General features: G+C 39.9%; 1 protein-coding gene across 6 annotated transcripts in view; it reads left to right on the forward strand.

The window, feature by feature from the left end:
* Nucleotides 1-25,590, forward strand: part of LOC130538166 (dynein axonemal heavy chain 9-like) — a 152,975-nt gene that overhangs the window by 48,720 nt on the left and 78,665 nt on the right. For 4 of the 6 annotated variants that reach the window (XM_057055538.1, XM_057055558.1, XM_057055571.1 and 1 more), the window contains exons 33-49: nucleotides 859-1,015; nucleotides 1,938-2,042; nucleotides 6,703-6,860; nucleotides 6,945-7,083; nucleotides 9,262-9,549; nucleotides 12,945-13,155; nucleotides 13,227-13,354; nucleotides 14,031-14,139; nucleotides 14,285-14,432; nucleotides 15,619-15,793; nucleotides 16,486-16,659; nucleotides 16,894-17,101; nucleotides 17,667-17,832; nucleotides 18,493-18,595; nucleotides 19,677-19,916; nucleotides 23,535-23,695; nucleotides 24,480-24,686. In XM_057055538.1, the coding sequence (XP_056911518.1) occupies nucleotides 859-1,015; nucleotides 1,938-2,042; nucleotides 6,703-6,860; nucleotides 6,945-7,083; nucleotides 9,262-9,549; nucleotides 12,945-13,155; nucleotides 13,227-13,354; nucleotides 14,031-14,139; nucleotides 14,285-14,432; nucleotides 15,619-15,793; nucleotides 16,486-16,659; nucleotides 16,894-17,101; nucleotides 17,667-17,832; nucleotides 18,493-18,595; nucleotides 19,677-19,916; nucleotides 23,535-23,695; nucleotides 24,480-24,686 (2,877 nt within the window). Of the gene's footprint in view, nucleotides 1-858; nucleotides 1,016-1,937; nucleotides 2,043-6,702; nucleotides 6,861-6,944; nucleotides 7,084-9,261; nucleotides 9,550-12,944; nucleotides 13,156-13,226; nucleotides 13,355-14,030; nucleotides 14,140-14,284; nucleotides 14,433-15,618; nucleotides 15,794-16,485; nucleotides 16,660-16,893; nucleotides 17,102-17,666; nucleotides 17,833-18,492; nucleotides 18,596-19,676; nucleotides 19,917-23,534; nucleotides 23,697-24,479; nucleotides 24,687-25,590 lie in introns of all 6 variants that reach the window. The other 2 variants (XM_057055548.1, XM_057055563.1) reach the window with 2 other exon arrangements.

Raw genomic sequence — 25,590 nt, forward strand, 5'->3', positions numbered from 1 at the left:
GGCAAAACAGAGTCGTCAGAAACAGGCAGGGTCAGAACCAGGAAAACAGGCAGGCAGGAAAACGCTGGATAGTCATGTGAAACACAGAGGACAATCTGGCAGGGAGGCAGTGTAGTGCAGGGAACTATAAGGGCTCTTAATTACTGATTTGCCACAGGTGCGCGGAGTGAGCGAGGACACAGGGACGGGATCACCCACAGCTGTGACAGAGCATATTATTCCACTGCTTGCTATTTAGAAGCAATAATGAAGCCAATAGGAAATCAGAGTGGGTGGTGTTACGCACGCACAATCGAAACGATCAGAAGCTGGTGAACAAAAGGTAGCAGCTTATGAAAACTGTTGATTTGTAACCAGCTGCAGGTGTAACATCACCAGTGAACGCAACACAAAAGTGAATCCACAATACCCCCTAGAGAGAGAGAAACAAGACAACAAAACACAAAATGCACAAGCCAAGACAGGTGGCCTTGACCTAAGGAAGAGCATCGACGACTATTGTGGCACGTTTGTTGGCCTTTCAATAACTTTATCATTAAAATATGTGAAAATATTTCTTCTTTCTGGCTAGTGATGCATTTGGTTCTGGTTCTTGTTGCAAGGTTCTACAGCCTTTTTTTATCTGCTGGTTTTGTTTTCTGTCAAGCACTGATATTGAAAGGTTATATAAGCCATTGATAAATACTGATTTGACAGATGTGCAATCTCCCACTTTGTCAGCCAAACATTGGTAGTGATTTAGCTGATCGAGCTTACCTTAACCTAAAAGAAATTATTTTTTAACTTTTTGCTATAAATCCAATGCTCATGTTCAGATGATATCAATAAAACTTCTGGAATGATTTTGCTCCAATTTAGATGCTACATCACCCTGACCCAGTCCCTTCATCTGACCATGAGTGGCGCTCCTGCAGGCCCTGCTGGAACGGGAAAGACTGAGACGACTAAAGATCTAGGCCGTGCTTTGGGCATCATGGTCTATGTATTTAACTGTTCTGAACAGATGGACTACAAGGTGAGATTTACAGCCCATGCCCATCCTTTAGGTGCCTTTGCAGCATCCAGTAATATGTATGCATGTTCCTTTTCCTCTTTGACTTTGTCAGCGATATGCTGTGCATTTTTCATTAAAGTCATCAGTCTGACTTTAAACTCTCCTCTTTTCATCTTTTTCTGCTTTCAGCTATCATTTGTCTGCTTCCCCAATGAAAGATGAAGTGATTAGCAAAAGTATGATCATTATTTCTATGCTAAACCCTGTCCTAAAAAACTTCCTATCGGATCTCGGCTTCTCACTTTACTGTGTGCTCATAAACACTTGTTTTTGCAGTACTAAAGGGAGCCTCAACATAATCTTATCATTGGCTTCATTGCAGTATAGGTGCACCCCTGGCTATGTACCACGATGAAGTGTCTGAGAGAAGAGCAAGTACACTCCAGAAAGAACACCAAACATGCACGCACACACCTACAGTGTTGAATTAATCCCAGTCACCCTCAGTTTGCGCCAGAGAAAGTCTCCTTGCCCTGTAATTGGAGAGAAGCTAGAGGCTAGTCACCTGTACAATAAGTGCATCTTCAAAGTAATTAGTCATATTTATGCCTGGGCTTATCAGTGAGTCAATCAGCCATCACCCCCACAGAGGACTGACCGTAAAGGGGGAGAAATGGTGAAAGCATTCTGGAAGACATCAACAATAACAGTAATGATAACTACGGTACCTGTGTTTTGTCAAGGCACTTTTTATGATTTTAGAGGAAAATGTTTTTGTCCTCTTGTCCTTCTGTTCAGAACATTTCATGAGAAATAAGACTAAGACTCATGAATTAAGTAAACTAATAAATGAAAAACACGCTCATGTATTTCTGAAGTGCCACGACCCATTTTTATTTTTTGGTATTTGATTATTTGTCTTTGTCTCTTTTTGTCCCACCAGTCCTGTGGTAACATTTACAAAGGCCTTGCTCAGACAGGGGCATGGGGCTGCTTTGATGAGTTTAACAGGATCTCAGTGGAGGTGCTGTCTGTGGTGGCTGTGCAGGTAAGGACCGGGCTCCTCTTCCTTCAAGTCAAGACTAAACAGCTCATTTATGCATAAATATATAATCAAAAATTACTAGTACCAGAAAAAAAAATCTTATCCACTAGATGGTAGTAAGTGCTTATTATCTGATAGAGTGAGCCACACCTAACTGTGGGCCACAATCCTCAAAGTGGAAGGAACCAAAAACTGCCCCAGTAACTTCACGTGAATTATGCCATGGAGTTGTTCGATTTCAGGCAAGACTCCTGACCCTTCACACCCTATCCCAGCCAAGAGCTCGACAGTCCACAGAACTAAATGTGTAACTCTGCCGACTATGCTCAATCAGGGCTATTTTGTATTGTAAAGCTAATCAAAGCAATCATTAAGTAAAGCATTATCAAAGCACAATATTATAAGACAATGGTACAGTGTCAGGATGGATTTGATAGGGTCTGGTGATTCCCGTTCTTCTTAAATGAGTATGTTTATATGTAAATTGTGAAATAGTTTTATCCAGGTTTAATTATGATTAAAAATAACACCAACAGAAGTAAACAGCCTTATCATCACTAATTGTATGCTTCACATCACCTCTGCTCTGAGACTAATCCACCATGGCTGTATATTTGCATTGTACTAAGGGATGTAATTGGACATTCACTGACCTCATTCACGAATCAAAAATTTCTCATTTATTGGTTGTCTTCAGAGCTAGCCATGATGCTAGCCTCTTTCTGCATTAATAGCAGCAATTCTGACAGACTTCACAGGAGGTTGTAACAAGATTTATTATAACAACTAGGCTGACATATATTTTAGCTGCATTTTATTATATTAGATGTACTCCCATCAGGTCCTGTGACCTCTTTTTTTTCTCTTGTTGCATTTTGGTCCGACACACATCATCAGATCTCAAAATGCAAACAGATATATATCTACAAAATCGGCTGTAATACATTCCGTCTGCTTTAACATGTTTGCAGACAGAGGTCTCAGCTGACTGCCAATTACTTGGATTATCTTTGTTAGTCTTCAGTTTGACATTGAATACTTTTTCCTTTTTTCTATGCCAAACTGATATGACAGAACAATGTCATAGTGTATTTTTTAACCAGTACATGCTTCCTGTATGTGGAACTTGTGTTCAAAATAATAACACTCTGTGTAAAAAAGTTAATTAAACTCAAAATATTTATAAAAGGTTTTGAATTCATATATGAAAATACATCAAAAACAGTGCTCCTTGTATTCCAAATTAAGAAAAATGTTAAGGCTTATAATTTTACAGACATTAAAAAAGCTGGCTGTTCGAAATAATAGCACTGTATCCATTTTTAATTATGAAGTTAAATAATTACTGTGTAAACAGAACATGCTTGATTTAGCTAATTTATAAATCACTGAAATAACATTCCACAATTAATTTTGTTTTGTTTCAGAAGCAACATTTTTGATTATCCCACACATTTTCTTTTGGTTTGAGGTCTGGGGACTGGGCTAGCCACTCCATAATATTAATCCTGTTGGTGGAGAACCAACATGTTGCTCAATTACTAGTGTGTTTGAGGTCTTGTTGAACACCCATTAAAAAGGCATTTCCTCTTTGGAATAATGCAGCATGACCCTTCAACTATTTTTATGTAGTTTCACGACTATAAGGCACACCTAAAACACTCAGATTTTCTCAAAAATCGACGGTGCGCCTTATAATATGGTGCGCCTTGTGTGTGGACTGAGTTCCGAAATCTGCTGTGCGCCTTTGGTGGGTGCACTACGGTAAACGCTCCGCCAATTGATTAGTGGCACACCTACGCATAAGGATCCCCTAAAATGGTGCCGGTCAAGCGAGACGCGTATGAATGAGGCTTACTTTAAACTGCAGGCCATCGAATATGCGGCTGAAAATGGCAATCGAGCAATCTTAGTGTTTTCGTTTTATGAGGAGGCGGAATCTCTCCATACGCGCAAGGACAACTGTTGCGCAGCGACTACCAGGAGAGGGTGGCCATCTTCCGCACCTACTGCCGCAACAAGATAACCGCACCCAGCCACATCACCAACATGGATGAGATCCCTCTGACTTTTAACATCCCTTTGACCCACAAAGTGGAGAAAAATGGACCAGCACAGTGGCAATACGCACAATGGTGCACGAGAAGTGGTCGTTCACCGTGGTTCTCGGCTGCCACGGAAACGGACAGAGCTCTGGATGACGGAAGGCGAACACTCCTTCACAAAGACTATGAGGCAGCGGCGGGCAAGTTATGCCACCAAGTTATGCAAGTTATGTGGGTGGATTGTAGACGCATGGGCTATGATACCGTCTTCATGTATTGTAAAAGCTTTCACAAAATCGACGCTGAACCGGAACTGGTCGGTGAGTCCGATTCAGATGATTAAGAAGAGGAATTCGGGATGTTGGACATTGAAATAGTGCAGCTGTTTAATTCAGATACAGAAGATGAAAACTTTGATGGTTTTGTGGCGGAAGAATGAATATTTTGTTCAATAAATGTGTCGAAACTCACTGTTTTACTTCCATTGTCATTTTTTACTGTATGTTTCAGCATGCGCCTAATAATACGGTGCGCCTTATGTATGTTTTAAATACAGAAATAGCACCCATGACTGAGACTGCGCCTTTTAATACAGTGCACCTTATGGTCATGAAAATACGGTATTCAAATTGATCCCTGATCAGAAAAAGGCATGGCCAATTAAATCTCCACAGGCCAGCACAAAAAAATATATAACCTTAAGGATAAAGACCTTTAATTTTATTTAAGAGAGCACAGCACTAGTTTTCCTATTAACCAATGAAACTTTTGGCCTGTGTGTATCGACATTGGGGCTTTTTTCCAATAAAAACACAATTCCAAAGGTAACACATTTACCAGTGCAGTAAAATGTTTCTGTACCTCCACCCTTAGTGGATATTAAATATTTTAAAAAAAATAAAATATTCCCTGTCATTTTTCTTAATGCTCAGTTAAACATGTGCTCTGGGCAATCCAAACCTCTGTTTTCAGTCTAAGGAAAATTCAGCCAAACATTGTGTTGTTCAGCTGAGCTAGCTTTCCTGCCATCTTGCATTCTGTTACCCCAGATCAGTCTCCTCTCTCTTGTTTAAGCCCCTCTGGTAGATTACATTGATAAATGTATTCACAAACAACACTGTACACAGCACAATGTGAACAGCAATACTGATACTGAGTGATGATAATGGAGAATTCATCACTAAACCTAACCTGACTTGTCGGCCCCTTCCTTTTGTCTCTTTTAAGCAACAATAAAAGTCAAGCAGTCATCTTCATTTAGCTGCAGATGTCTGGAGTGCTTAGAAAATCTTGAAGGGCCAAAAGCATGAAAGGGTGCTGGTGTGCTGAATAATAAATCACAGGAGCTGCTACATTGAGAAGTAGACCTTGCAATCAGAGAAGCATCACTGTGCTTTGATGACAGCTGAGCACCAAAGTTCACTATGCTTCAGTGGAGACATTCCTCGCTAAAGTGCACACCCAATTCATCCTCTGACAGAGTGACCACCTAGCATATACCTTGCTGACATACTCAGCCTCCAATAGGGTTCACTTGCACACCTGTGTGGTCGCTGGTTCAACATCAAATAGTTTGGAACCTCACAGAAGGCTGTCAGACACAAACACACATCTGATACAGTTAAACACAAAGATTGAACATGTGACCCTCATCACCCAAAAAAGTTCAATTCATACAAGTAGAGCTGCAATGTGTTGTGGAGAAACAAAAGGCTTGTGAATGGGAAACAAGGTCAAAAGTAAAGGTTAAATGACAGCAAAGCTCACAATACAATGTTCAGAGCATGGGTATGGACCACAATGATATTGTGATAGATCAATAATCAATATAAAACTTAAAACTGTTTGAGACATTTAACATTACCTTAGACATATGACAGTTTTATGATTGCTTTGCAAAAGTGTGGGACTCATGTGCTTTTTATTCTAAAATGTTGCCATTTTTAATTAATTTGACAAGCAATCTCAGTGCTGTGTCTTTTATTTTATAAATGTAAGACAAACAAAATAAAAATACTGACACCTCTTGGATTACAGTGGTGGGCTTCTGTTGTTCTACACATAAACTCCAAAGTGCTGATGATGTTGTGATCACAAATTTGGTTCCTTTTTCTTATTCTTTATTTTCCTGTTGTAATTTATGTTTTTGTGTTTAGTGACCGCTGTGCCCTGTTTGTATGAGTGAGCGATGTTTGGTTGAATACTCATCCGTGAATAGATGTTCTTTGCTCCAGCTGTTGGCTGACTACATTCTTTTAGCACATGCATGTTTGATTCAGAAAATCCTGTTTAGCCTATAAAATGTTTTATATATATATTTTTAGTCACCCTTGCACACTTAAAAGAAATATGTCCAGCTAAGCATTCCCCTAGTTGCAAGTAAATTAACAATATGAGAGCATTTGTCTCGGCATCCATTTTAACATGTTAGCAATGCAACTCAAAGGATGTGTGAAAATAAGTAAACTATTTTGTAAGTATCACACATTGTGCTTTTTTGTGGAAATAACTACAACATGGCATTACATTTTTTAACTCTGTTACTTCTTTGTTTTGGATATTTTCTCTTTTGCCATAGTTCCACAACTTTTAGTATAAAACCTTTCTTTAATATGCAGGTCAAAAGCATCCAGGATGCTATTCGAGATAAGAAGAAGAGGTTTAACTTCTTAGGAGAGGATGTAAATCTCTGCCCTTCTGTTGGCATCTTCATCACGATGAATCCAGGTTATGCCGGTAGGACTGAGCTTCCTGAGAACCTCAAGGCTCTGTTCAGGTATTTCTCCAAATTGGTTCTACCCCTTTGATCCTAAGAAAACGGTATTCCACTGAGCTCTGCCCTTAATGCCATCTCCCACAGACCATGTGCCATGGTGGTGCCAGACTTTGAGCTGATATGTGAAATAATGCTGGTGGCTGAAGGCTTCATTAATGCTCGGGCCCTTGCAAGAAAGTTCATCACGCTTTACACTCTGTGTAAGGAGCTGTTGTCCAAACAGGTACTGCCAGTGTCCTTTGACAGTGTACACAGACCAAATTAAGTGCTATACCACATTATTTCCCTTTTCAAGTGTCTCTTTATAATTATACTTTCAGATGCTTTAAATTATGCAGCATTCCTTCACAAAAGAGCCAAACTAAGTGGCATTAGCACATATTGACAATTGTTTGAAATAAAAGAAGTACCAGTTAAACCCCTATTGTTCTGAGGAACAAAATTCATTCAGAATTATGCAAATAATAATAAATGTGACGTACCAACATCCTTCAGACTACATGAGCCAAGCTCAACTGCAGAGGACTGTGGGTACTTTAGCATGCTGACTGCATATTGGTTGTCCTTGAAAATACTTCACGGTACAGCATCCAGGTCATGTATGACATGGCTATACATATTAAGGTGTTTACAATGTGCTAAAATTAAGCAGGGGAAATTTATGTTAAACACCCTGAACTGTTACTAACATTTGTGTGTTTATGTGTGTGTGTGTTTATGTGCGTGTGTGCGTGTGCGTGTGTGTGTTTGTGTAGACTAGGGAATCTGACCATTATCAATCTGACAAATGCACAAAAGTTTTAGAGATAAATTGAGGATGTCTGACTCATTGATGTACACTGCTCAAAAAAATTAGAGGAACACTTTTTAATCAGAGTATAGCGACCTATCAGTCAAACTTCTGGGATATTGATCTGGTCAGTTAAGTAGCATATGGGGTTGTTAATTCGTTTCTGCTGCTTTGTTGTTAATGAAATCAACACCAGGAGCATCAGGGGCAACAATGAGATGGCCCCCAAAACAGGAATGGCTTTCCAGGTTGAGGCCACTGATACTTTTTTTTCCCCCTCCATCTCTTTTGGCTGATTTCTTACTGACTTTCTACTGCTGTAGTTATTCATTTGGCTTAGATCAACATCTCTGTTGATAGCATGGTGTGGTACCTGGACGCTACAGAGGTTGCACAAGTAGTCCAACTCGGCCAGTATGGCACATCAATATGTGCCGTTGCAAGAAGATTTGCTGTGTCTCCCAGCACAGTCTCATGAGCATGGAGGAGATTCCAGGAGACAGGTAGTTACTCCAGGAGAGTTGGACAGGGCCGTAGAAGGTCCTTAAACCCTTAGCAGGATCGGTATGTGCTCCTTTGTGCAAGGAGGAACAGGATGAGCACTGCCAGAGCCCTACAAAATGACCTCTAGCAAGCCACTGGTATGAATGTTTCTGACCAAACGATCAGAAACAGGCTCCATGAGGGTGGCCTGGGGGCCCGACATCCTGTAGTGGGCCCTGTGCTCCCTGCCCAGCACCGTCGAGCTTGATTGGCATTTGCCATAGACCACCAGAATTGGCAACTACACCACTGGCGCTCTGTGCTCTTTACCGATGAGAGCAGGTTCAACCTGAGCACATGCGACAGATGTGAAAGGGTCTGGAGATGCCGTGGAGAACGTTATGCTGCCTGCAACATCATCCAGCATGACCGGTTTGGTGATGGGTCAGTGATGGTCTGGGAAAGCATATCCCTGGAAGGATGCACAGACCTCTACATGTTAGATAATGACACCCTGACTGCTATTAGGTATTGGGATGAAATCCTTGGACCCATTGTCAGAACCTACGCTGGTGCAGTGGGACCTGGGTTCCTCCTAGTCCACGACAATGCCCGACCTCATGTGGCTAGAGTATGCAGGTAGTTCCTTCAGGATGAAGGAATTGATACCATTGACTGCCCCCCATGTTCACCTGACCTAAACCCAATAGAACACCTCTCGGACATTATGTTTAGGTCCATCCGGTGCCGCCAGGTTGATCCTCAGACTGTCCAGGAACTCAGTGATGGCCTGGTCCAGATCTGGGAGGAGATCCCCCAGGACACCATTCGTCATCTCATGCCCCGACGTTGTCAGGCATGCGTACAAGTTCGTGGGGGCCACACAAACTACTGAGAATCATTTTGAGTTGCTACAATGACATTTTGGCAAAATGGACCAGTCTGCTGCATCATTTTTTCACTTTCATTTTTGGGGTGTCTTTGATTTCCCCCCTCTATAGGGTGATCATTTTCATTTCTATCAGAAGGAAAGATATTCAAGATCACTTTCCCCCTGTTTAGATCTGATGTGTTTTCGAAGTGTTCCTCTAATTTTTTTGAGCAATGTGTTTCTCCACTTTTCCAAAGGATCACTATGACTGGGGCCTCCGAGCAATCAAATCAGTCTTGGTTGTAGCTGGCTCTCTGAAGAGAGAAGACCCTGACCGAGAAGAGGATCAAGTGCTGATGCGAGCTCTTAGAGACTTCAATATCCCTAAAATTATTACTGATGATATGCCTGTGTTTATGGGACTCATTGGTGATTTGTTCCCTGCTTTGGATGTGGCCAGGAAGAGAGATCAGGAGTTTGAGAAGCATGTGAGGGAATCCATTCTAGAACTGAAGTTACAGGCTGAAGACAACTTTGTACTCAAGGTGAGCATGACTCCACGGTTATCTCAGGACCCTACATCAATTTAGCACAGGAACAACTTGTATTTAATCTTTTAAATACAACTATCAGTTGTTGCTAAGTAAACAGGTAAAATAAAGGTACAAATCATATGTGGTCTTTTAGAGCAGCTGCTCTTGTCTTATTCTGTTGTCAGATACTTGGAGACTAAACAACAACAAGCTGGATTCAAAGTCATTTGCTTTCAGGGACTGCTCTGTAGAGGGCAAATAAAGGCAGATAGAACAACCTGACCTACTTTTGTCAGATTTTCGTAGCTTGGCGATCTTTCAGAGTTTCACAAGCTGTGTTTTTTTTGGATTTAGTGCGCATTGTGTTTCTCAGGACAAAGGTGGTCAAGCTGTTTGACAGACTGTTTACCTTGGAGTTGACTCTGGGCAGAAGAAAAAGTGATAAGGAAAGGGAAACATCTCTATTCATGTTGCATCTTGGACATTTCCATTCGTGCCTCGACCAGCTGGTATCAGTGTCGCATTAATGACTCATTAGGGCATTAGCTATACTGTAGGTGTCAGTAGATGGATGGGTGATTAGTAAAAAACACATGAAGTATGTAGAAGTAAAAATAAAGGCTACAATTATGTTCCAACAAATTTCATTCTTCAGCACGCAGAATTCCACAGAATTAGTTCCACCCTGAGTACTTTTTTCAGGAATGGTTTGGGTTCAAGAACATTTTTTCCACAGGTAATTATAATTACCCTGGTAAATCAAAATTCCTTTTTAATAACTGATTCAACTTTTTACTCCCAAAGTAGTTTTTCTTTTAAACAAACATTTTGGTTGAATTTTGAAAAATTAGAATGATCCAATACCAACTCTTTTGTTGGATTGACTTAACAGCCTTATTTTTAAGAGTGTGGACTGAGACAAACAAAATCACAAGTCACCAAGAAATCCCAAAATGGAGCTTTCATCTTCAGTAGTTTCAACAGCTATTACAGCTGTAGTGCTTTCATTTAGATTTATCTTGTTTTTTTCTAAAAGTTATTTACCTCATGTCATAATGTTCTGGGGGAAATACACATTAGTGTCACACAAGTCTACAGCATCTGGATGAATTGGCCAAATATTGCTGAAAACCAACATTTCGCGGCAATAAGAGTTCAGGTGCCCGAGTTGCTGACCTAATTTCAGCCATTACATTAGAAATAGAAATAGAAACATGCGGTTACATGCACAAACACACACATGCACACATAAGTCAATAAATGTCAGAGACAGATGAACACAGGACCAAGGGAAATAAGTGCAATCTGCCTCAGGTCAAACAGACAGGGGAAACACATAACACTCCATCAATGAAAGCTGGCTCCACACCATGCCACTTAACCCTGACATCACGCTAGTGAAAATAAACAAAGAGGAGGGAAAAACACTGTGAAACAGACAGAATGGGAGAGTGGTCAATAACAACCATCCACCCCAGAGCCTGAACTTTTACTTTCATTGTTTGTGCGGAGACCTTTTGATTTTAGATGGCATGGGTGGGTGTGCGGTGGCAGTGAGAGCTTGCATACCTTTAACTTAAGCGTGTGCCAGCATCAGGCTCGCCTACACCAAAGCAGAATTCAGCTTGGGCTGTTGAGAGCCAGAGTGAGCCTGCCCTCTGGCTGAATGGAGACCTGCAAGGAGCCTGGTCAATGGCATCGATTGAGCACACATATGTATGTTTGAAAGGAAACAGGGAGAAAATCTCTCATTCAGCTGTCACCTCACAAACCTGTATTGTCTGCAAGGACTTTTTACGTGTCAACTTACATTTTTGCACTTTTAAGGTGATGGCAATGTAATAAATGACACATTTAGCTTAGGTTTGGCAAGAGTTTTAGGAACTTTTAGATTCAGGTTCCTTTATTTGTCCCACAATGGGGAAATATACAGCGCAACAGCAGCAAAAACAAGTAGAGAAAAAAAATGGAAATAAGAATAGAAAATATATAAAAAAGAATACATATACCGTATTTTCACAACCGCACTGTACTTGGATTATTATTATGTATTAAAAGGCGTAGTCTCAGTTATGGGTGCTATTTCTGTATTTAAAACATACATAAGGCGCACCGTATTATTAGGCGCATGCTAAAACATACAGTAAAAAAATGACAACGGAAGTAAAACAGTGAGTTTTGACACATTTATTGAACAAAATATTCATTCTTCCGCCACAAAACCATCAAAATTTTCATCTTCTGTATCTGAACTAAACAGCTGCACTATTTCAATGTCCAACATCCCGAATTCCTCTCTTCATCTGAATCGGACTCACCGACCGGTTCCAGTTCAGCGTTGATTTTGTGAAAGCTCTTACAATCCATGAAGACGGTATCATAGCCCATGCGTCTACAATCCACCCGCATATGGTGGCATAACTTGCCCGCCGCTGCCTCATAGTCTTTGTGAAGGAGTGTTCGCCTTCCGTCATCCAGAGCTCTGTCCGTTTCCGTGGCAGCCGAGAACCACGGTGAACGACGACTTCTCGTGCCCCATTGTGCGTATCGCCACTGTGCTGGTCCCTTTTTCTCCACTTTGTGGGTCAAAGGGATGTTAAAAGTCAGAGGGATCTCATCCATGTTGGTGATGTGGCTGGGTGCGGTTATCTTGTCGCGGCAGTAGGTGCGGAAGATGGCCACCCTCTCCTGGTAATCCGCGGGCAGCCGCTGCGCAACAGTTGTCCTTGCGCGTATGGAGAGATGCCGCCTCCTCATAAAGCGAAAACACTAAGATTGCTCGATTGCCATTTTCAGCCGCACATTCGATGGCCTGCAGTTTAAAGCCTCATTCATACGCGTCTCGCTTGACCGGCGCCATTTTAGGGGATCCTTATGCGTAGGTGTGCCACTAATCAATTGGCGGAGCGTTTACCGTCGTGCACCCACCAAAGGCGCACAGCAGATTTTCGAACTCAGTCCACACACAAGGCGCTCCATATTCTAAGGCGCACCGTAGATTTTTGAGAAAATCTGTGTTTTAGGTGTGCCTTATAGTCTTGAAAATACGGTATATAATAATCCAAGATAAATGGATAATTACAAGACTGGTATTTGAATTGATTTGCAATTGTGGGGTTGCACATATCTGTCCTTAATGTAGAGTGCTGCCATAATTTTTTTCATTAGTGTGTAAGCACTGTAACCCTGTCAGTCTTCCCTCAGCCTGTATTATTTTATGCTCACCATCAAGCATTAAGAATGCCATAAAGTAGAGTGTCACAGTGTACTGGGCCATGAAATTCCAGGTTATTGACAGTGCTTCTGTTAAAGGGTCACTGTTCATATGTGCACCTTGTCAACAGTACCCTTCGTGCGACTGAAACAAAGCATAAGTACAATGTTTCATTTCTGTTTTCGTGTGTTAGGTTGTGCAGTTGGAGGAGCTGCTGGCCATCCGTCACTCTGTTTTTGTTATCGGGAATGCAGGCACTGGAAAGAGTGCGGTGATGAGGTCACTGCAAAGGACCTATCAAAACATGAAACGCAAACCTGTGTGGGCGGACCTTAACCCAAAAGCCGTGACCAATGACGAGCTGTTCGGCATCATCAACCCAGCAACCAGAGAGTGGAAAGATGGTGATTACAGAGTATGGCAACTGCATTGTTGGATCAGTACACAGAGTTTATTATGCAATGCCTCCTGACAGGCCTCTTCTCCAACATCATGCGTGAACTGGCTAATATCAGCCACAGTGGACCCAAGTGGATTGTTTTGGATGGAGACATTGATCCAATGTGGATTGAATCACTCAACACAGTGATGGATGACAACAAGGTGTGATGATAATGTGTAGCGGGGGCTCCCCATCTAAAGTCTGTTTGTGCTGATTAAAATAGCATTTAGATATAATTGAAGGTTATGGCTAATTCATTACTGACACAGAAGATCAAGATCTTTGAGGACCTATTACGTCCTAAATCTCAATACAAATACTTTTTATTCAAATTTCCACTGGGTGTATCGGAGTTGTGTAACTTTTGTGTGTAACTCGGCACAGTCTTCCTGTATTTCTTATTACAGCATTACTGTAACATTTCATTATAGCAAACAAAAGCCTGTCACAGCAATTGCATCAGAGCATGTCGGCAATCAAAATGTGCATTCCCCCTGTTTTCAACGTATACAAACAAACTGCTTAAACCATGGGTCAACTAGTCATCACGAAAATAAAAAACAAAAATCTAACGGAAATCTCCAAATCTACAGTTCAATAAAAAAAATATCTACATGACCCTTTCCGTGACAGGAGACACATACGTATTTGATAGAAGCTTATGTGTAAGTCAGAACTACATTTGGTTGAAATATGGGACAGTATACATTAACCACCAGATGATATAGTGAGTGAGAAGAGAAGAATAAGAGCTGAGAATAGCAGGTGGTAATCCAGGCTAACACTGTGTAAACAACACTGCATCCACTGTTTAAACACCCTGTTTCCTTCTGTCAGGTTCTGACTCTGGCCAGTAATGAGCGGATTCCTTTGAATCCCACCATGAGGCTGGTGTTTGAGATCAGCCACCTCTGCACTGCCACCCCCGCTACTGTATCAAGAGCAGGTACCCTTCTATTTGCTTTAGAAAGGGTATTACCTCATTACCTCCATTACTGCTGTAGGGGCAGGCAGGCTTTTTTTTTAGTTTGTCTTTGTACACTTTTGTACAGTTGGTTCATTTATGGATATATTCCTGGTTACTTCTACAGGCATCCTGTATATTAATCCAGGAGACTTGGGCTGGAACCCTCCAGTGTCCAGCTGGATTGATAGGAGAGAGGTCCAATCAGAGAAAGCCAACCTGATTATACTGTTTGACAAGTATCTGCCAGTCTGTCTTGATACCCTCAGAACAAGGTAGTAACTCCTCAGCGGCTTCTGAATTATTAATGTCCATCAACTATGCAGAGCATTGCACTGTAGCCTATTGATGCATCTACCAATTCCCATAATGAACATTTTTTTCTTATTTTTTGTATTTCTGCTGCATTGCATTTACTTTACAACCACAGCTTATCTGATTATTAATGTTCTTTTTTTGGGCTGGATATTTTAGAGACTAATACAGGTGTATGTCAGTGTGTATCATTGCTTGAATGCATGGGAAAAGTATGCAAGGCATATCTCAATAATCCTTATCTACACAATAAACATCACACTTTGTGTGCATCACATGTGCTGTGTGCATCATATGTGATGTGTACATCATCTCCTAATAAGGGAGGTGATGTACACATTAGTCTGTGTAGAGTCCTCACCGACATTATAGTTATGTCAGCTGTATACTTATTGTCGCCATATCCTCACAGAAGGAAGAGGTAATAACAAACTGTACTTCAACCTCACATTAGACACAAAAATTATGATTTTGAAAAAGTTGCTGTCCTAATGTTGATAATATTAGTATTAATTCTGAACTTTATTTATTTTGTCCCCATTAATATCCACATTCACAAATGTTCTATGGCTTTTTAGTTTTTATTAATTGTTTAGTATACATTTTTCAGTTGAAACCAGCACTAATTTATGTGCTACTAATGTTGCTTGGTTTTTTAAATAGCAAAAAAAGCCAAACCAAAGCAACAAAACCCTACATTCTTTGATCCGAGTTGATGACTTGTAAAACAGATTTTGGCATTCACTTAATAGGGCCCCAGTCATCTTTGTGGCCAGGCCTGATTTCACTGGTCTGCTCAATATGAGTCAGGTTTTAATAAGACAAAAATATTGTAACAATTTGAAACAAAACCAACTGACTCAGAAGAAGTGGATGCCATTACGCGTAATATATCAGGAACCCGCCCCTTCCAATATACCTACCACCACTGCTTCGAGAGCATACAACAAAAAAAGAGCCAGAGAAGGAATAATTGATCATGAATATTAACATACGTCATCTACTTTGTTGGGAATTGAGTGTGCTTTGGATTGTTTGTGAGTGGCTGCCATTTCTAATACAGTGTAGTTTCATTTAATTTCTTTTATCTTGTTATTTTAATATCTTATGGATTTATTTTTCTTGTTACATATCTTATCTGATCAGGTTTAAGAAGATCATTCCCATCCCTGAGCAGAGTATGGTCCAGATGCTCTGTTATCTGTTAGAGTGTCTCCTAACTCCAGAAAACACCCCACCAGACTGTGCCAAGGAAGTTTATGAGCTCTATTTTGTCTTTGCTGCAGTCTGGGCCTTTGGGGGGGCCTTGTTCCAAGACCAGGTACTGTATGTAGCTGTGATGGTCTGCAATACATGGATGTTTCTTGATTACTATTTTATCTTTAATAGCTATGAGTGAACACACTCTGTAGCTGTGAAACATCATTTGAAATTTATTTTTAGTTGAAGAAATTGTTTCAGAAAAAAAAACAAAAAACTACAGATCTCCCTCTGAGATAATGTGGGCTAGCAGAATAGTCTAGCAGAATATAAATCATAAGAAAGCTGTATTGAAGCAGTTGCTAAGCAATCCAGTTATCACTCTACTGTACGTGTGCCCATCTAAGTTATGGGATAAAACAGTGCTTCCATTGTTACAAATGCACTGCACTTTATTTTCCCATCACATATGCATTTAAATGCTAAGTGGTTTTATTGACTAGAGAGTTTGTACTGAACAGACTAGACAGGTATCTAGGGATGAGGAGGAATTGGAGGACGGCGACGATTTGCCAGGCAGCAGGTAATGAGGCTCTTTCACTGTCTGAAATAGACAGATAGATATATGGACCTGCCATCTCTCATTTTGTACACTGCGGCAGCTGTGGTTCTGTCACAGTGTTGTCACATTTATCTGTCCACTGGCCATACAGGTTTATGGCCAGTGTGGTGGTGGGGAGTGGGGGGATATAGGAAGTCTTTTTAGGGCATTGACCACACACTAACTACTTCTGTTTTTCTTTGTGAGTCTAGCTGATTGACTGTAGAATGCAGTTCAGCAAATGGTGGGTGACCGAGTTCAAAGCCATCAAGTTCCCATCCCAGGGCACTGTGTTTGACTATTATATCGATCCTGAAAGCAAAAAGTTTGAATCCTGGTCCAAGATGGTGCCCAGATTTGAGATAGATGCAGATATACCTCTTCAGGTATGACATTTTATTACAACTGTTCTAACAAAGGGATTTTTTTAAATAAAATTAAATGTTTTTTTATGTGTAGACTATTCCATGAAAGCTTGCATCCATTTGCTAATATCACAGTATTGTTTTATTATCCAGTTTTCTGATACCCTGACATTGTTTAATGACATTTAGACAATTAAAAATACAATTGAAATCAGTTTTTAATTCTTTCATGTATGCTATATTTCCCATGTGGAGGTGTGTCTGGTTCACACCACAGAGACTATTAGGATTCGATATTTCATGGATCGTCTCTTGGAACGTCAACGTCCCCTCATGCTGGTGGGGAATGCTGGGACAGGGAAATCTGTCTTAGTTGGAGAAAAACTGGGGTCAATGGACACAGAGAAATATGTCCTTAAGAATGTTCCATTTAACTATTACACCACATCAGCTATGCTTCAAGGTATCGTGTTGCTTGAATTTTCTTTTTCTTTTTTTTTGTTTTTAAAGAAATATTTTCACAGCTCTTAAAATGAAACAAATAATGTTTTTTATACAATCAGCTTAACACTAAGGATAGCATTTATCTTGTGCGACTCACAATTATGGAGAATAAGATTTTGAGTTTAGTTTATTTCTATATTCTGTCAGCAGTGTCTATAAAGCATGAGAAATATTTCTTCAAAAGAAAGTGCAGAAGAAAAAATATGTAGAAAATATTGTATACATTGGCCCCAATGATGTAAAATATTTTTGGTAATATAGTTTGAAAAAAGGCACTGAAAAGAACATGGAACTTGGGATCTCTGTACCTTAAAACCAGATCCACACAGTATTCTAATTTTAAACTTGTGTTGTTTAAACCCTGAGTTTAACACCCCTGGTATCTGTAGTTGTCAGATGTATCCACCATGTCATGAATCATATATTTCTCTTGATCTCACAGTTCTTTTTTGCCTTGTTTTTCTTAAACTTGCCATTCACCGTGTTTTGTTTCCTTTCTTTGCTCATGTTTTCCTCTCATGCAGCCATGTTGGAAAAGCCCCTGGAGAAGAAAGCAGGCCGTAACTACGGACCTCCAGGCAGTAAAAGGCTAATCTACTTCTTAGATGACATGAATATGCCTGAGGTGGACGCATATGGCACGGTGCAGCCGCACACACTCATACGACAACACATGGACTACAGTCACTGGTATGGCTGTCATTTGTATTCGGTATATGTATAAACACCAATTTGTTGTCAAACATGATCACGTTTAATTAGAAGAACCAGTGAATATCATGTGAAACCTCAGTAGTTCTGCGTTATTCCTTTTTGTGTTTCAAGGGTTTGACATAGAAACCACATTACGATTATTTCAACTACAAAATTGTTAAAAGGAAGTCAAAATATATCAGGGCTATAAGGGCTTTACCTGTAAAAGGTATGTTTCTATGAAGGTTCTACACAGAATTAATGTTTCCAATGGATGAGTCAAAAGTGATTTTCATACCTACTCCATACAAAATCATAATTGAGTTTAGGATCATATTGTTGGTCCAAAGGAACCTCAACTGCTCATTGTTGTAATTGCTTAAATGATGGACAGCCATTCAGAACAGGGTTCCACTGCATCAGCCATAGGCTGACTGACTTATATGGTCACCCTATTACAGCTATAGTAGTAACATATCAGGTATTAAATTGAGAGAAGAGAATATGTTGCCAAAATAAAGTAGATTAAATAAGAGATCAGGTTTCCATATCAAAAAACATGGGGAAAAAATAATGAGGGAGAATCAGTGTGGATATACTGCAGATTAATGGTTATGTCACACCCTCTCTTTTCTCTGTATATGTGTGCACTCGCAGGTATGATCGTAATAAGATCCTGTTAAAGGAAGTACACAATGTTCAATATGTATCCTGTATGAACCCCACAGCCGGCAGCTTTACAATCAACCCACGACTGCAGGTGCATTCACATACACACGCACGTACGCACGCAGACAGTCCTAAGAATCCTTGTAGAGAATGAAACGTAGAAGCATTTTTCATGACCATGGTACAATAAAAATAAATAAATCACAAATTCCAAGTGTATCTGGAGACTCCTTTATATCTTGTAGGTTGTTATTTATTTTTAAATTATGACATTAATTAAATACTCAGTTTATTAAACAGTGGTAATGTTTTAATTGCTTCTTCAGACAGCACCAAATATTTCTTCTTATTTGTACAGAAGCATTATATAGGTCACTGCTTTGCTAGAACTGAAGAAAAGAAGATGTATTACCTCTGCTCCCAATAATATTTTGACAAAATATTTTTGTCTTTTGTAATGTACATCTAATAACCTACCCAGGAATTTAAAGCTGTTTCTTCTACAAGCCTGTTTTGCACAATGTCTGGATAGTAATATTTTTTATAATATTATTATAAAATAATTGATTTTATTTAATTCTTAATTCAGCAGTCATAAATCCAATTTATTTGTTAAACTGAACAGATTGACTTATGGGTGTATTGTGCAAATGATTTTCCAACAAAAATATTTATATATTTTCTTTCACTTAATGCACAGTATAAGATTAGCTTATGCCAAAGGACTACGAGAGTTAGCTATTTGACTTCCTGCTCCTGTTTCTGTTGACAACATTCACACATACAAGTTCATGCTATCCTGCTACAGAAATTAAACACAAATGCATAAGAATAATTGTCCTGATTTTACTTTTGCATTTGACTCTAGATCCTTAATCTCAAAGGTTTTGGTTTTTTTTCAGAATTTTGCCCAACAGTAGTAACATTTTAATTTTTTTTAACCTTAAATCATTATTAGGTCTGTTTATTGCTTGGAAATTGAGGCTAAAATGAACTGTTATGATGGTAAAAGTAAAACAAATTGAACTGATTACGTGTTGCTTGTAACATGTTACACCCCAACAGCAATTCCAAGTGTAACACAGTATGCTTGCCTTTTAGTTCTTTCATTACACTTATTATTAGTTATATTTAAGTTTAATAATTAAATAATATTTTTCCTCACTTTGTAGCGCCACTTCTCTGTCTTTGCCCTATCATTTCCTGGAGTTGAAGCCTTGACCACAATCTACACCTCGATCCTGTCCCAGCACCTGAAAGGAGAAGGCTTTATGGCTGCCCTGCACAACAGTTGTCCCAAGCTGGTTCAGCTGGCTCTAGCAGTTCACCAGCAGGTCTCTTCCACCTTCCTTCCTACTGCAATCAAATTTCACTATATTTTCAACCTGCGAGACCTCTCCAACATATTCCAGGTGAAGACACACTGAAATTCAACCTCAAATCACTGTATTTACTTTTAAGCCAAACCAAAACAGTCTCTCTCAGCTCTCCATCCACTTGCAGAGATTCAAGCTTCTGTCACTAATTTCTCATCTAAATTATTATTGATTCAAAAGCTGGGTCAGAGAGCTAGAAAGAGGTGTGAAATAAGTGTAACAGAAAATAGAATTGACTTGTACTTCTGCGGGAGTTAGAGATGCTTTAATGTATTTAAATGAATATACTATCAGAGCAAGGATGCTGTCACGGATAGGCTTTGGGGCATATTTGTGTCACAATCCTACACGGTTTCATGGAGGATAGGTTCCCTCATTTACCACACTAGCTTTTATAATTAATGCTTTCAGCCACTCTACATATAACAGTGCAGAGTCTCTCCACTGTTGTATGAACTACAAAATGTATTATTCTCTATTTTGCAACAGAACTACTTTCTTAGACCAATTAACTACGTGTAAGTTCTCCAAAAGTTTTAATTGTACAGTTATTAATTATTATTTAAATGTGATTACAAATGTGTGTAAATCTTGTCTTGTCTTCTTAACCGCTTTATTTCCCGTCGGGGTCATGATGAGGGTGCACTTCGGGTGAAGGCAGGGTCCACTCCTGATTGAGTCAACAGTTCATCGCAGTTCCTTATATGAGCATTTGTGGGTTCGGTAATTTGCTCAAGGGTACCTTGGCAGTGTTCTGAAGGTGTTCTGGCACCTTCCCTTAGAACCAGAACACCGTCCACGCTTTGTATGCACTGGGGTTTGAATGGAGAACCCTCCTCTTCTCAGCCCAGTTTGCAGTTCCCAACAAATGTACATTGGTAAATATACTGTGATACATATACACACACACCACTGACTTTGGTGCGGAAGATTATCGGTTCGAATCCAGGCGAGCCCTTAAGCATGGCTCCTTGCGCATATATGCCTACATCTCGGTATGAGCGGAATGATAACTGATAGAGTCATACCGGCTCGGACGTCGCCCGGGTCAACAAGATCCGCGTCAGGGGTCAGGGAACCAGGGCCACCTGATGTCAAATTGGCTACTGGAACAAGGCATTCATGGAGCAGGGCAGAGAGCGTGGTACTGATGGAGTGTTACTACCGGAGTAACCCCAGCAAGAGAGGGTACATGCAGAGGATGTGGGAGAAATGGGTACTTCGAAACCAATCCCAGACCAAGAAGCAGCTCTTAGCTCAGTGTTCGAATGTCCACAATAAGAAGCTGCTATCACAGCTAGAGATTCAGCCTCACCCACGGAACAAATATGCTACGGCAAGGGGGAGCCAGGACGCCAGGTCAGTATTGGGGTAATTTCATCATCACCTATCAATATCGAGATTGAGTACAAAGCCCCAATGACAGACGGAATCGGGACAAGGGCAGCTGACCTGAGAGAGAGAATCATGAAGTCCTGGGGGAACTCAACTACCTCCCTGCCAAGGCTAACACACAAAGTACCAGACGAATCTGATGCTGGGCTATAAGATGAAGAGCATGAATAGTCATAAGGAGCAAGTGGCCCCATGGAGGAGAAGGCTAGAGGCAAAAATCATGGCAACACGGAGAAAAGTCAGTCTCCTAAGTAGAGGCTGAGTAGAGGCATGTAGAGGCGTGAATCCAAGGACAGAGCGGCCCAAGAGCTGACACATGATTGACGCCATTAAATAACTAAATGGAGTTGAAAATGCAGATCTATTTAAAGTCAGTATTAGATCATTCATTTATACGCATGTAAAAACATCTTGGTAGCAGCCATCAAGTTCATTTTGAATTTTCAGCACACACAGACACACCTCCCATCTGTGTCAATACACAGTGGATTTAGGAACTGATTTTCACATTCATCAGACTTGGATAGATGAAGGATTGATTAAAGTAAGCCGTATTTATCCCTGTTGATGGTTCTGTTGATTAGAATAAGTTGTGGGGCTGTGAACCCGCAACATCTCTTGTGCTGGATGAAGTGAGGATGTAGTAACAAGCGTTACTTGGGTTTCCTGATTGTCACAAACTACAGCATCTGTGATTTTCTTTTAAAAATTGCTTTTGCCTCACCACCATTGTTCTCATGACCCAGCAAGCATGTCACATAGGCCTCCTGTGGAAGCACATTATTTATCAGTCATTCATTAATCTCTTATCTGCTAATTATCCAGATCCAAATGACAGTAATGACCTGCAATCAAGCAAACACATCTGTTTACAACATTTTTGCTGACTAGGTGCCAAAAAATCAATGGTTAGATCAACTGTGAAAATATTTTAACATGACAAGTAACAATTTATTCAGTTTCATCTGGTTTTCTGGGATTATATCATTGTGTGGCCGCAGGTTAAAAACTTAAAATTTGAAGTTGCTGCAAAACAAATATAAAGCTTCACACCCTCCTTACCAAATGGTGAAAATTTAGCCCAATGTTTGGCCCAAACTGAGTTCCCTTTTTGCTACACTGGTACAGTGATATCTTTCACTGATGGCAAACCAAATTTTCTATCAGGCTTGTGCTTGTTTTCTTCCCTTGTAGCACAATATATATCCAATTCAAGAGGGCCAATCTACTGTAGATAGGGATTCATAACCTTAAGCTCGAGGGTCCTGATCTTACTCCAATTTAAACTTACAAGCGAGGATATTTAGCATATTACCAAAAGTTGACATTTTTTTATTCACACACACACACACACACACACACACACACACACACACACACACACACAAGATACACACACACACACAAGACACAGTATGCTTTCCTTTTCATTTCTCTCTTTATTAGAAGCATTTTCTGTTCCAAAGTGGAACTAAGGTGAGTAATGAATGGTTGTGCATTTGCTAGCATATTTTGTTGGTCCTCTGAACCAAAGAGTAATTTTGCAGCGAATAAATAATCTGCAGCATGTAAAACACAGTGGAAAGTCAGATTCTTTATTGTCTGTGTCAGTAGGTGGCCCATTGGGAAAATCAGGGAGGCCAGAAATCACGTTATCTTACTTTCTTAAGAATATTCAAGTGGGCACTTTAATGAATTTATTCCCTTTCAAGTACATTAATGTGTAAAATCATCAATATATTTAATCCTCAAATACAACATTTGTATAGGTACACACCCGAGAGGTGAAAACAAACCTCTACAGGGTGTCTTGGTCACTTGGGCATCCACAAGGGTTTTTCACTGTTTTCTTTGCAAGAAAGGCAACTAAAAGGGCATTCGCAATTTATTTGTGAGTAAAGCATTTTCACATTTGGCTTTTTTAAAAAAAGCATCTGTGCTCAATCGTGCTCTGCACATTAATAGGACACTCTTTACCAATACTTGTAATTTTCTTACAGAAAAAGTATCCAGAACATATGTTTGTTCACTGAAAGGGCATTTGAATGGTCACATGCGACATTTCTACACATATCTTTTTAAACCATTTTAATGTTCGATAAGGCCATGATGCCTTAAGCTGCTGAAAGGGCAAAGGTTTGCCCTGACTAATATTCACCTTTTGAAAGATTTTGTTTTGTTTTTAGACCACAATGTTCCAGAACAGATCCACTGCAGAATGTCTCAGCTGAAGCATTTCTCTGTTCCCTCTCTTCCCAGGGCATTCTCTTTTGTACAAGCGAGTGCCTCAAAGCCCCTGCAGACCTGCTTAAAATCTACCTGCATGAGTCCAACCGGGTCTACAGAGACAAGCTGGTGGAAGAGAAAGACTTTCAACTGTTTGATAAGCTACAAAGAGACACTGTAAAAAAGTTATATGAGGTGAGAATCTTAAAACTTCAAAAGGCAAAGGTGCAAGGGGTGAGGGAGAGGGGGAGAATCATTTGGTTGTCTGCTCTGTGTCTGGACCTGGACTTTAGTATCCAACCTAGTAAGAGCAAGAAAAAAAAGATTAGGATGGAGGCTCCTGCAGGGGGTAGGAGATAATGTCAATCAGTGTGGTACGGGAGTCCAGCTGTCAGAGTCTGCACTCTCTGCCTGGCAAATTGGAAAACATTTTAATGGTTTCCTGCTCTGCTCTCTACCCTTCCTGGCTGCAGCATGCACACAAGTCATGCCAGAATGAAGAACCTGACAAGTGTCTGTGTATCCATTCCTACAGAAAGAGCTGAGAATAGCACTGTCAAGTCCAGCAAGTGTACTTTTAGATTTAAAGATTACACATTCAGTAAAATACTGTCCTAATACTATCTTGTATCAGTTTATTATGAGTTTATTTGAGAAACGGGTTAATAGGCTGATAAATTGAGTATCAGGTTCTTAGGTTATAAAATAGAATAATTGCCATATATCTGACAATGATTGTTATGACAACAAAGATATGTTTTGAACATACAATGTCCAGTCCTAAAACTGATTTATATGAAATATGTGTCCCAATATAATTTTGAAAACAAGAGTTTCTGGAGTGAAAGAGAACTTGATCACCTTGTGTGCAGCTGGAGTCTTCAGTTGAGTCCTTGTTTGCACTGTTTAAACTTCACTAACTTGATTCTGACAAAGTCACTGTGTGGGTTTTTATGTTTACTTCTGTGTGTCTGTGTTGGTCCCTGAGGATGTGGAGGAAACACTTGCACAGACCAGGCAGATGAATGTGTACTGCCACTTTACCCATGGGCTGGGGGAGGCCAGGTACATGCCAGCAGAGTCCTGGAGCAGCCTTAACAGAACCCTACTAGAGATGCTGGACAATTACAACGAGGTCAATGCCACCCTAAACTTGGTGTTGTTTGAAGACGCCATGGCTCATGTGTGAGTGAGAGCTTGGAACATCTGGGAAATGTGGAGAAGTTTTAAAAAAAAATAGGATTTTGTCTGTTTCTATATTGTCTGTCAGCAAAATTAAGTGGCATCTTTAGCAGGTTAGAATTGTAGTTTCATTTCAGAGAGTGCCAAAATGAGTAATCTGTAAGCATATTGTGTACCATGGACAGATTATATTTGCTTCAGTCTGTCAGCATAAAATTGTACTGCAACATCAAGGTTGTGTCTTTCATATACCATAAAGGGGACTTTTAGAGCACCAAAAATAACAATACTTTTCCCTTTTTCCTGCCAACTGCTTATCTGTCATGTGTAAATTCTGCCAGTTTGACAAGTTAGTACGATTTGGAAGTTTAAGAGGATGCTGCTGCTCACAAAAAAATAACAATATTGTCTTTGGTTTGTCCTGATTTCTGAAGACGAAGTGACAAATGTTTTGCTTTTTAGCATTTGATGCTGCATGTAAATCACAAGAAAATTTTGTAGTTCTATTTTACATGAGATAGTGCAGGAAATATATATATTTTGAGCATATATACACCTTATATCACTACTGTGCTGGAAAGTATATTAAAATTACCTCAGAAATGTACTTCAGATGTTGATGAACAGTGGAGATAAAGCACCATAAATTGACAGAAAGATGAAAGTGGTTAAATAGACATGTGACATACCAGTGATCAAGTATCATTTTGCAAAGTGATGTGGCAAAGTTCAAGTAAAAAAGTAAGAATATAGGAATTTTCCCTCAAATGAAAAAAATCTTACAGAATTTACAGATTCTATAGATTTTGTATCAGCTAATGTTTGATATGCATTTTTGCAACTATATCTGAATGATAGTGTCACATGGTATAAAGAGCTCAGAAAAGAGATGGAAAGAATGCGTTGT

This window comes from Takifugu flavidus, chromosome 1, assembly GCF_003711565.1.
Source record: "Takifugu flavidus isolate HTHZ2018 chromosome 1, ASM371156v2, whole genome shotgun sequence".
Taxonomy (NCBI): Eukaryota; Metazoa; Chordata; class Actinopteri; order Tetraodontiformes; family Tetraodontidae; genus Takifugu; species Takifugu flavidus.